Source organism: Panulirus ornatus, chromosome 57 (genome assembly GCF_036320965.1).
Source record: "Panulirus ornatus isolate Po-2019 chromosome 57, ASM3632096v1, whole genome shotgun sequence".
NCBI lineage: Eukaryota > Metazoa > Arthropoda > Malacostraca > Decapoda > Palinuridae > Panulirus > Panulirus ornatus.
In genome coordinates this window covers 5,856,936-5,870,159 of record NC_092280.1, presented here as the reverse complement: position 1 = coordinate 5,870,159, position 13,224 = coordinate 5,856,936, and the positions used below count along the sequence as shown (strand labels likewise).

General features: G+C 39.2%; 1 protein-coding gene across 2 annotated transcripts; it reads left to right on the top strand.

Moving 5' to 3' along the window:
* Nucleotides 1-330: 330 nt before the first annotated feature.
* Nucleotides 331-12,230, top strand: LOC139766133 (prokineticin Bm8-d-like). 2 transcript variants are annotated; one of them, XM_071694365.1, is made up of 4 exons: nucleotides 331-440; nucleotides 3,299-3,441; nucleotides 4,584-4,738; nucleotides 5,624-12,230. In XM_071694365.1, exons 2-4 carry the CDS (start codon nucleotides 3,330-3,332, stop codon nucleotides 5,753-5,755), a joined length of 399 nt encoding a protein of 132 aa, XP_071550466.1. In that variant the 5' UTR covers nucleotides 331-440; nucleotides 3,299-3,329; the 3' UTR covers nucleotides 5,756-12,230. The 2 variants fall into 2 exon arrangements, with proteins under 2 accessions (XP_071550466.1, XP_071550465.1); XM_071694364.1 differs by having other exon boundaries at nucleotides 400-491.
* The last annotated feature ends 994 nt before the right edge of the window (nucleotides 12,231-13,224 follow it).

Here is a 13,224-nt window from a genome sequence, read left to right as displayed (position 1 = left end):
TTTGATATAGGAAATGTTTGAAATTTCCATTGCACTTTGATCAACGACGACCCGTGTCTTCAGTTAGGGTAAAGAACTACATAGCTGAATATGCCCTTTTCCCAACCTTTTATTTTTGGCTAAGCTAGGCTTGGCTAGGCGACTAGGCTAAGCTAGGCTACAAACCCAACCTAAAAGATTGTTGGGTGACGGTGGTGATTTTTTAATAGATATACAAAAAAGGTGGGATCTTTGTGGTTGTCCCAGTTTATCTGATCCTTAACATGAGAGCAAGTCTTGGGAGAGCATCGCCAGATAGCGTCCCTGGCGGACAATGTCCCTCTGATTTGACGAGTGGCGGTTCAAGTGATGACGTCACCTCGCGCTGGCTACAAATACGGCGGGAAAATTGAACTGACCTCAGTCACCCGCAAGGCTTCGTGTTGGTCTTTTGTATTCTAGTAAGTCATTTGTCTGCAGTTTGTAGACTGTGCACAGTCGGTGTTGTAGTGGTAAGTAATATGAAATGCAGTATTTTAGAATTTTACCAATATCTCCTAATTAGTTTTACAGAAGCTAATTGCTCTCTCATTCTACCAACGCTTGTGCTAAATTACTCCATTTTACAGTTTACGACAGGTATTTACACTTGGCATTAGTTGGGTATAAAATATATTACATAAAGTTGGCCAATACAGCAATCATAAGTGTGTATTACTTGATACGTTGAGATCTTTGATGGACTGACCTTTGACCTGACCATCATAGGTCAGGCTTGGTCATTAACCACGATGCTGTGGTCCAGTAGGAGCTAATCGTAAGGTCATTGTTAATAATGATCCTTTTTGGTGAAGACATTCCCTCTTTCCCTGTATCTGTAACGAGGATATATATATATATATATATATATATATATATATATATATATATATATATATATATATATATATATATATATATATATGAGTCCACGGGGAAAATGAAACACGATAAGTTCCCAAGTGCACTTTCGTGTAATAATCACATCAACAGGGGAGAGACAAGAGAGAAATATAAGTCAGTTGGTATACATCGAAGAGACGAAGCTAGGACGCCATTTGGTAAACATGGGATTGTCCAAAACATACAACGAGCATTCATAAACTTATCATTTTACAAATTTTATCAACAATAAAGTTATCTGACTTGTATAGACCATCACTAATATTAAGATTATAATTCTTTGTATTTGATAATAGAAGATTCAATGATATTTCTCTTGGTAATAGAGTTAGAGTTAATAACTGAGATGGCATTACTCCAGTCAATACAATGATCATAGTTTTTAACGTGATTAAACAAGGTATTTGATTCTTGTCCCGTTCTTATACTATATTCATGTTGCTTAAGTCTAACAGAAAGATCCTTACCAGTCTGACCAACATAAAATTTATCACAATTTTCACATGGCACTTTATAGATGCATCCATGAGAATTTTCTGGTGAATTCCTGATTAAGATATTCTTTATAGTATTATTGTTGCTGAAGGCAACATTTACATTAAAGGATTTAAGCAACATGGGAAGGAAAGTGAAATTATTATTAAAAGGGAGAACTATAAGATTCTTGGTGTCGGTGGGAGGTTTGGGCTCAGTTCTATGAAATGACTTTTTTCCTAACTTACGGGATTCATCAATGAAAGATCTAGGATACTTTAACTCAGATCCAATAGAATATGTCTTCTCAAACTCATCATCAATAAACTCTGGACTGCAAATACGTAATGCTGTAAGGAACATAAATTGAAATGATGATAATTTAACTGTCATGTTGAGATGAGTAATAATGGATATATGAGCATACATTGGTGGGTTTTCTGTATATGCTAAACTTAAACTTGTCTCCTTGCCTATATGCCATTTCATGTGTGGCACGGTGGCGACGAGAATGGATGAAGGTAGCAAGTATGAATATGTACATGTGTATATATGTATATGTCTGTGTATTTATATGTATGTATACTGTGAAATGTATAGGTATGGATATGTGCGTATGTGGGCGTTTATGTATATACATGTGTATGTGGGTGGGTTGGGCCATTCTTTCGTCTGTTTTCTTGCGCTACCTCGCTAACGCGGGAGACAGCAACTATGTATAATAAATGTAAATGATATATATATATATATATATATATATATATATATATATATATATATATTTCTTTTTTTCTCTCATACTATTTGCCATTTCCCGCGATAGCGAGGTAGCGTTAAGAACAGAGGACTGGGCCTTTGAGGGAATATCCTTACCTGGCCCCCTTGTCTGTTCCTTCTTTTGGAAAATTAAAAAAAAAAGAAAATCGAGAGGGGAGGATTTCCAGCCCCCCGCTCCCTTCCCTTTTAGTCGCCTTCTACGACACGCAGGGAATACGTGGGAAGTATTCTTTCTCCCCTATCCCCAGGGATAATATATATATATATATATATATATATATATATATATATATATATATATATATATATATATATATATATATATATTCCTATGAGTCCACGGGGAAGTGAAACACGATAAGTTCCAAAGTGCACTTTCGTGTAATAATCACATCATCAGGGGAGATACAAGAAAGAAATGTAACAGTCTGTTGATATACAACGAAGAGACGTAACTAGGACGCCATTTGGTACACAAGTGAATGTGTGTGTGTGTGTGTGTGTGTGTGTGTGTGTGTGTGTGTGTTTCTGTGTGTGTTTCTGTGAGTGTGTCTGTGTGTGTGTAAATTTCCATTCAATCATATCTATTTCTTAATTTTCCTCCTTTTTACGTCTTCCACTCATAATTTCACAGTTTTCCTCGTAAAATATTACTTAGTCATGTCACTCATAACCTCCCTTCTATTATTGACTTAAATAACTTCCTTGTTATCTCATGCAAGTTCCTCTGCATGAGGTGGGTGTTGGCAATGTTGGTGCGTTGTTGTAAGTCTCGGCGCATTTGAATGTTGTCAACGTTGGCAGTGTTGGTACCAGTACATCTTTATGTTATCATTATTGGCGCGTCTGAATAACGATGATATTGGTTCTAATTGCGGGTTATGTGGCATTAATGATCCGTCTTTGTGTGGACAATAATGGTATATAGTTAATGATGACGAATTCAGTACGTAGGTAACGTTAGGCTTTGAGATGTGAGAATATTGTTACTTGTGAATGTTGACGTGAGTGAATGGTGACCAGATCAATAACGTCTGAATGGCGACAGTGTATTGGTTGAATGTTCACGTGTGGCACTGTAACAATGTTGTTGTCTGATGATTTCGTATGGAAAATGTATTTGCAGAGAGGAGTAAACTGCCCCGGCGCAGCGCGCGATGGCTAGGCGGATCCTGTTCTCTGTTGTGATGGTGGCTGTGATGGTGCTAGGCTCCCTGGCCATCCCTTCCCGTGTCGCCAACAGGATGATACCCAGCTGGTGGATTAATGGTAATGTATTACTTATGAGTGGATAAACGGTAATGTATGACTTATGAGTGGATGAACGGTAATGTATTACTTATGAGCGGATAAACGGTAATGGATTACTTTAAAAGTGGATGAACGGTAATGTATTACTTATGAGTGGATAAATGGTAATGTATTACTTATAAGTGGATGAGCGGTAATGTATTACTTATGAGTGAATAAACAGTAATGTATTACTTATGTATGGATGAGCGGTAAGGTATTACTTAATTGTCAATGTATTACCCACCCTGTACTGTTTCAACAGGGTGTCAAATTTAGTGTGTCATTTAATACAGTCTTGAAGCATGCCTGACCGACTCTTAGATCCGTGGCAACAGTAACTTGGTCATTGGTTACTGGATGCGCCATAGTATTTAAGGGCTATATTATCGTCCTCAAAGGGAAAATAGAAAGTATTTTCCTTAAATGTATTATTGACAAAGGTTTAATCCAAGGACAACACAGGCAAAGGCTTATGGAATTGGAACAGGCACGTGTTAATGAACTCCAAGTGAATTGGGACAGGAAATCATGATTTCAGTCATTAGTTTTATCATGTGTGTATAAATGCTGTCGTGATTTGGAAAGATACGATGATCAGGAAAAATGTGGGGTTCACGTGAATGAAACACTTAGATATACACAGCAGATGAAGACCTCACCAGCCAATCCTAGCTAAAATTTCTTTTGTTTTCTAATGTTTCAGTTACTTTTGCGTCATAGTTTCCTTGATAATCATAGCCCTCACCACTGTTGTTTCTCGTTTCAGTTACTTTTAAGCCACAGTTTCCTTGATTATCATAGCCCTCCCTACTGTTGCTTTTAAGTTGTACTTGCAATATGATAGCAATATTACAAACCACTCTACCCCCAGTATAACGTATTTCTGTGCCCTTTTCTCCTTAACGCCTGTGTACTTCACCAGCGTAACACATGTGACTCTCCCACCTTAACATCTGTATTTTTACCATCATGGCACATGTGACCCTCCCACCTTAACATCTGTATTTTTACCATCATGGCACATGTGACCCTCCCACCTTAGCATCTGTATTTTTACCACCATGGCACATGTGACCCTTGAAACCTCTCATCATGACAACATGTTTCATGCCCGACAGCGAGGACCAAGAAGACCTGCCAGTTCTGGTCGGATTGTGGGCCAGGCGAGTGCTGCGTCCGGCCTATGCTTGCCTCAAACTCGTACTGCCTCCCATACAAGAGCCGCGGCCAGACGTGCGACGCCTCCGCCCTACTTGTCAACGTGGAGAAAGAGGTATGTAAATAAAGAACCGGGGAGGTCCGCGGAATACCTTTTTGGACCATGAGGACCACGGAGAACCAGGGGTGTCTCAGGGAACCAGTGGGACCAGGAGAGGCCACGGAGAACCAGTGGAACTATGGTGAATAAGAGAACCAGGGAGATCATGGAGAACCAGGGAGATCATGGGAACAAGGAAGATTACTGAGAAGTAAGGGAGACCGCGGAGAACCAGCAGGACTGCCATAGAGCTTTGACGAAGGGGGATAACGGAGATACAGGGGAACCATGGGTAGCCAGGGAGAACCAGGAAGAGCCTGGGGAACCATGGGTAGCCAGGGAGAACCAGGAAGAGCCTGGGGAACCATGGGTAGCTAGAGAGAACCAGGAGGAGCCTGGGGAACCATGGGTAGCCAGGGAGAACCAGGAGGAGCCTGGGGAACCATGGGTAGCTAGAGAGAACTAGGAGCCTAGGGAACCATGGGTAGCCAGGGATAACCAGGGGGAGCCTGGGGAACCATGGGCAGCCAGGGAGAACCAGGAGGAGCCTGGGGAACCATGGGTAGCTAAGGAGAACCAGGAGAAGCCTAGGAAACCAGGGATATCACCTTGAACCAGGTGGAACACAGAGAACCGGGGCTTTCAGTACCAGAAGGACCACGGAGCACTAATCAGCCATCCAATTTAAGGTCACGGGAGTTAAGATGGATGAGACTGCGGACATAAAACTTCGTAATGCCACACACTTTTCGTCATTTTTCTTTGTTTCTTTTCCCTCTAAATTGAGGTGGCTGTCATTGGTGATCACATTATATCTCATAAAATCTGATGTTTTCCTGTTAGCATATATTGAATTATATATTAGATTATGTTCTTGCTAAAGAGAACGTTGTCCCATAGGTGTTCTTCGATCACTGTCCATGCGAGAGCAGCCTGACCTGTGCCAACATCGACGCCCACAGCGTCTGTGTTGACCCCGAAGTCCTGGACAACCTGACCGTTCGACCATCGCCTCTGCCCATCAAGCTGTAGGACGCCCGACCGACCACCACACCTGCCAACTGGCACTATTGACTCTCATCAACGTGAACTTGTTCACCAACTCTGTCCAACAAGCTCTTAGGGGCAATGTGTTCCTTGTCGATTCATATTTCTATCATTTTTTTTTTTTTTCGATCCTCAGTAGAACAAAAGAGCATCGTGAACCCCTTCTTCTCGGTATGGTCTTAGGGCATGACCCAACGACCCTTGGGTATGATGACCTTGGTTTTTTTTACTCGATCCTTAAGGGTCAGGTCAAAGGTTATGAGACATTATACCTAATTTACAACAATTCAAAGTTCCACCATACCACTCCTCACTTGTCTTGCCCTGCCATAGAATAATTTGAGTCTTACCCCTTTATGAAATCCCATTTACGTCTTAGAATAAGCTGGACGTTATTATATTCTTATGAATTAAATAGTTATTGTGTAAGATATAAAGCGCGCCGTCAAGGGTTTAGTATTTCTTGGCTAAGATTACAATTGCGTCACAACGCACTTATTTCCCTGGTGTATTCCGGATTATTATTATATAACTGGAAGTTATATAATCATCCTCATGCAGTTCAGAGGTTGGCGAACTTGACAAAGGGTGTCCTGGCTACATCCACTGAAGCGACTGAGCTAAAACTGGAATAAACATAATTATTTCGTTCGATTTAACTGTTAGCGGGTTTAACTGTTAGCCTAGCCTTCGATTAAACTGTTAGGGGGTAGCCTAGCATAGCCGTTCGATTTAACTTTTAGGGGGTAGCTTAGCATAGCAGTTCGATTGAACTGTTAGGGGGTAGCTAGCATAGCATTCGATTTAACCGTTAGGAGGTAGCCTAGCATAGCAGTTCGATTCAACTTATGGGTAGTCTAGCGTAGCAAGAATCACTCCGTCATAATTGCTGGAAGCATGGGTAGTCTTAGAGGGGTGGCATATCCCAGCCCTTCAGTGGACCACTAGGGTGTTTAAGCATTAGTTCGAATCCTGTTTGCGAGAGATGGTCCACAGTTAACCCAGCTGTTCATCCTTCCTCAGGGGTTGGTTGAGAAAATGGATAATTGGCTCATGCCAGGATTATATATATATATATATATATATATATATATATATATATATATATATATATATATGTATATATATATATATATATATATATATATATATATATATATATATATATATATATATATATATATATCGTTAATCAGATGGCCTTGATTAGGGCATTCAGTTGCCCTTTCTCAGCTAACACAGATACAAATATATGAGAAAAAAATATCCCAAGGCCCAGAACGAATGATGAAAATATCAGACATCAAATTGATAGATACTAATAGATTGAGCGAGCAAACAGAACAGGGGCAAACAAGGTTCATCAAGGTTATCGTTGTTTGCAGTCTTTCCCCCCACAGAGGCCTCTGTTGCAATATTGCAACCTGCAGGTATGTCATCCCTAATTTGCCTCTCTGGCTCTGATTTATAAAGGTGTTAGCTATATCTTAATGTATTACTACCTTTACATTACTTAAGATTGGCTACCAATGATATTTTGATTGGCAGGAGGTAATTGATGAGATAGCTTGATGAAAAATTAAACCTAGATGAAATTTTTTATATTTAACACAAAGGTTTTTTTTTGGGGGGGGGATGAATATGTATCATTAACAAAAATTTTCAATTGATCTCGGGTCAATGTAGTAGAGCCTGTAATCAACTGGCTCTATTTACAGGATATATATATATATATATATATATATATATATATATATATATATATATATATATATATATATATGTATATATATATATGGCAAAATATTCATTCGTCACAGTTGCCAGTTTACCAGCCGAGCCGAGCCACTTTTGATTCCCAAAGAAAATTCATGTCCGTTGTCTTTCCTGCATTAGCGTATTAACATATCATTTCCTTTTTATGTAAGATGGTTCACTGACCTAAAGTTCATGATTTTCAACCACATAAATGAATGTCTGCCTGATAATTGTATCATTATCAGTGTCAAAATTACTTAACTACATTTGTAGGGAGGGGTAATTATACTGTTTGCCACTTTATTTTTGCTGTGATAATCACTATTTACCTGGAAACTATAGCTAATCTAGTGCATAAATACATCAACAATATATACAGTGGCACTCTTCGTCTAAGTTCATAATATATTGAGAATATATAATGTATTTAGTCAATGACACCATTGGACTGCCCTTGTCAGCGCCAACTACCGGACGTCGAGAGAAGTGCGCCTCAGCGTCGTCGGCCACTCCGTCAGGCAGGTCGCATGGTACCGCATCCCCAACTTCAGTGTCTTTCGTTAGTGGTTTCGTGTGCTTCAACCTTTGTTTTGTGACTGTCAAGATACCCAGTTCCTGTTGTGCAGTGAACAGCACGAGGTCTGATCGTTCAGGGGTCGATATACGAGCTGGTAAGAGCTTTTTTTTTGTCTGTATTTTGATTGGGACTGTAGTTCGTTGGCCCGCTGGGAATTGCGGTTTGTGTACATCATTATCTTTTTGGTCTTAACGTTCATCTTGTGTGCTATAGTTACCTGCACTCGTTGTCCTAACAACATAGGGAATGTTGTAGTAATTCCCAGCTTATTCCATAAATCACGTAATTAGCTGTAGCAAGAATTGTTAATGACATAGGTTGCCATGAGAGGTTCACAAACTGGATCCATTAGCGTGGAGGAGGACATGACACTTTCCATAACATTGAGACGAACTGTAAATCATTTATTAATTATGTAGATATTGAATAAGTGCCGGGCGGGCTAAACCTAATAATCTAACCTAGGAATAAGTTTGGTCAGTCAGTTCATCATGGAACATCTGTTTTACAAAGTAGTAATTCGAAATGGCTTTTCGTTCGCTGGCACTTGTTCAATTTTAGCCATATTTTGACCGCTGTTTGGAAGGTACACCATGAAAAGAATAAACGACACTAGTTGGGTGATTTAGGGTGATTTATATGGCTAAAATGGTTATACAGAGTTGTCATGAGCTGAAGATTTGTATTATTATGTATGATGTTGTGAAACAAGACAAGGGAAGGAGAGAGGAAGAAATTGATGTAGTCAAATAAACAGGTACTTTATACATCTGGCAAGAAAAGTAAGGTAAGTGTTGTCCTTCCTAAAAGTATAATACACGAAAGTTGTCGTATCATAAAATGCAGGAGTGTGAACCATATATTTAGGAATGTTCCAAAAGTTGTTGGAGTGGACGAAGATTTAGGAATATGAATGTAAGTTTAGTTTCATTTGGAACATTCCATATGCTTCAATGTTGACCTTTTACATAAAGTAGATGATCCTGTAGTTAGACGTAGTAATGCTAAATTATTGGACTTGACTGAGCTGTGTAAGCCATGCACTGTGAAATATGTATTCAGTTAAAAGTAACCTGTTTAATTACATGTAAAATGAATTACCCCAGCCTTTTTAAAAAATTACGACAAAGTCGTACTGAGGCATTAAAGTAAAACAGTTTTAGTCCATTGAAATCTCATGGCAATCGAGTGTACACGTAGTTAGTTTCAGATTTGGTGTAATTTATGGTATTTTGATCTGAAATTGTAACTATGTCAGTAGTGTAGTATATAAAGACGCTCACATTGGTGAATCTTGGTAAAGAATAAGCAACTATTATGTAAAAATCACAAATAAAATGAATGGTGACAGAGTGCGATAGATAACCTTATTTAATATGGTATTTCTCATCAGTTGTACTTGTTTTAAAGATTTAGGTGAAGCAGTATTTAAGGTAAGTGTGGCTATAGCAGCTGATGAGAGCTAGGTAATGAAACTTGATTATCTTTGCATTAATTGAACATTTTTGAATAGGACAAATTTAGCTCAAACTATTTTTTGTTAGGAAAAAGTTGTTAATACGCACTAGGCTTCATTGAAGTGGATTAGTGTACGGAAAATGGATATTTTGAGCATTTTATACAGCACCAGTCAGTATAAAAGGGGAACAACATCGTGGTGGGGTTGAATCTTCCTTAACCAGACCAGACCTAACCTAAAACTATTATGGAAAAAAGTCGCAATCTCGCTAGCCTCATCTTTAAGATGAATTCATGTGTTTGTTTTTGTTTGCTTTGATATGTCAGCAGCATTTCTGTGGGTATCAAATGAGTTGTTGATTTGTTTGGACAACGAACGTTTCTACAAGTTTTCCTTTACGTAATTGTCTAAATAGAATTTGAAAGATCTCATACACTATTAACGTTTTGTGGTTTTCATGCCAGGACGTTTTATATTTAGTAAGTCCTCAGCATCACAGTAAAGTAATTTACGTATTCCGACTCATTCTGACATGCACATCAGCGTTGGTAATTATATACCTTCCATTGCTCACTTTATTTGTGGCCATAGCTAATTAGCGATTGAAGTTCTCAGTTTTTTATTCTGAAGTTTAAAAAATGGGTTCATTTTGTCCAAAGTAAGCTAACTGTTAGGCTAGGTTAGGAAAAATAAGACCCGTAACATAGGATTTAGGAAGAATAAAGCCTGTAACCTAAAGTAACATTTTGCACCTGAAGATGTTTTTCCCACCATAAATGCAAAAAAAGAGAAGTGTGTATCAAAGATGTGTGTGTTTGCAAACTCGTGTACGTTGTATTAGATGTGTGTTTGCAGACTCGTGTACATTGTTTTAGTTACGGTTTTCAAGCAAATGAATTAAGGTTCATTTGTTAAAGTTAGTTTAGGCTTGATGTGTAGGATACGGTAGATTTGATTAAATCCAAGGTTGTAAAATTGACGTGCTGAAGTGAACTTTAAACAAAATCATGTCATTTCATGTTATTCTTAAAGCCCCTTTAGTTCAACAGTAGCAAAGGCTTGCGTTTTCGGTTCACAGTCGAGCTATATGATTTCGACTGCAAACATTCAGCAGCAATGGGCAAAATGAATACCATCGTTCGCACAAAAGTGGGTGGGTGCTCCGGGAAGACCCCACAAAAATAATAACATGACAGCGAAGTCGCCCAAGATGGAGAAAATTTTGCAATATGATAATTGTAAGTGACTTAGATACTACATGGCCTTCAGGACTTACGTACTGTATTTATAGTCATTGCTTGCGAAATCCGTAAGGTGATTAATTAGTATCTTGAAAATCTCGTTCCTTTAAGGTGAGTGAATACTGTTCCAGCCCTGCACTTGCAAGGCAACGGAGGGGGTAACATGATTGGTTTTTCATGAATGTGGTAATTGTGTAGAATGGCTCTGTAGCGTTATTAGCCCGGGATTATTAACTAAATATGTTTGTGCAATTATTAAGCTCGATAATGAGGGTTGCAGAGCATTTAAGCATTTTATTGTATTATAAATGAGATGATTAGGGTTTTGTAAATTAAGGAAAATGTATTAATGTGAATAAAGACCATACACTAATGTAATGTCAACAGGACGTATAAAAACTTTACCTAATCTTACTTAGTCGCCAAAATGACAGGAGAAATATATCAACTTTAAATTCATTAACTGCAGGCGATCAAAAGCATTTTTTAAAGGGTGTCGCTGATATATTTGGACTAGAGCATTAAACATTTCCGGTAATCTTGATGCTAGGAAGTTAGGGGAGGTTTGCATAGGTTCCGTTAATTTTTCATTATCTTTTTCTTACCTACTTTGCATTGCATTTATTAACCTTGAATTAACTACTTCAGTGATATTGTAAAGTGACCCCAGTGATATGTACAGAAAGTAGTAGGTCAGGCGACTCCTAAAGTATATATGTATTGCTTTTATTTGGTGTGGTTGGTGCTGCCCCATGACAGGACATTCTTTCACCCCCTGATGCCCCTCTTACTAATCCTAAGTCTGTTTTCGTTATCTCTTTATCTCTTTACCCATACCCTCTCTCTGGACACAAGCAAGACTTATAGTCCTTATGGCACCCTTCCACGAGTTCTGAAAGAATGTGCCTTCGACATAGCACCTGTGCTTGCTCGTATGTTCCGTTTCTGTAATAAAACCTAAACTTTTAGGAAGCATCTGTTAACCCATCCCACCCCAAGAAGGGTGACTGTTCTGACCCCTCTAACTATCGTCCTGTTGCTTTAACGTGTACCATTTCCAAAGTCCTTGAAGCCCTCCTCAACTCCGCTATCCTCAGACATCTTGAATATCGCAGTCTTCTCTCCGACCACCAGTAATGGCTTCCGTAAGGCGAGATCCAGTGGTGATATTCTTTCCTGTCTTACTGTCTGGTCATCCTCTCAAGAGATTTTGGGTGGGGCATCGGGGAATCATCTTTAAGCTCCCCTCTTTTGGCTTCCCTTCCTCACTTTGCTCCCACATACCTAGCTTAATCTGTCCAATCCATATTTGTTGTTGGATCACCTTCCCCTATCCCTATCAACAGCGATGCCCCTCGACCCACAAATATCCAAATGCAGTCGTACATCGACAACTCACCATTGCATTCCTCCACATCCTTTAGTTTTGCTTCTCTCTCTCTCTCTCTCTCTCTCTCTCTCTCTCTCTCTCTCTCTCTCTCTCTCTCTCTCTCTCTCTCTCTCTCGATCTGTCTCTTGTCTCAACGCCTTTCCTCAGTAAACACAGACTTGGACAAGATATCTCAAAGAGGTAGATGTAATCTGGTTAAGTTTAATGCCTTCAAGACCCAGTTTCTGCCCATATATCTATCGAAAATTCTTTACAACTTTCCTCTCTCCTTTGATGGATTTAATTCCACCTCTTGACTCGGTGAACATACTTAGTATTACTGTAACATATGCTTTAACTCGGAAACCCACATAATGGAAATAGCTAAGTTTGCCTCTAAGAAACTTTGAGTCTTGTTTAGACTTCGTAATTTCTTTTCTCCCGCATCGTAGCCCCGTTTACACAAAGGATCGATCCGTCCTTGTATAGAGTGCTGCTTTCACTTGTAAGGTGGTTCTAGCTCTGCATCCTCACATGACAGAGTTGAAAGCGGTTCGACTGATAAATTCTCCCAGGCTACAAAACTTGACTGGCTTTCCCTACGCCTCAGTGTTGGTTCACTTTGGATATGTATTACTTTGGTTTTTGCTCCCGAGAACTGGCTGCTTATGTGCCCCCACCACTTCGTAAATCACGCAATCCTCGGCATGCTGCTGCGTCACATGATTACATTGTGGCCGTTGGCAACGCAAAGGTGGGCCGTTTTGATAACTTTCCCTACACTTCGAAGCCTTGAAACTCTTTACCCTCTCACGTTCTTCCCCAAAACTATGACCTAGCACATTTTAAAAGACAAGTTTTTCACTTCCTCCAAAATTCGAAATACTTTCTCCATATTACACTCTCAATAACCTCTGTATTTCAGTTAAGGCCTGGCCTTGATGTAGTGACACCTGGTACTTAAGTCAGTGTTTTCCTGGTTGGGTGTTATTCTAAAAAGAAATATGATTTTCTTCCGTTTTATCGTTGGTAATTTTTGAGTTCACCTCA

Excerpts from the sequence above, each read along its gene's own strand:
- LOC139766133 (XM_071694365.1), top strand. The coding sequence starts at position 3,330 with ATGGCTAGGCGGATCCTGTTCTCTGTTGTGATGGTGGCTGTGATGGTG. Across the intron at positions 3,442-4,583 it reads ACCCAGCTGGTGGATTAATG|CGAGGACCAAGAAGACCTGC; the intron begins GTAATGTATTAC and ends CATGCCCGACAG. Across the intron at positions 4,739-5,623 it reads TTGTCAACGTGGAGAAAGAG|GTGTTCTTCGATCACTGTCC; the intron begins GTATGTAAATAA and ends GTTGTCCCATAG.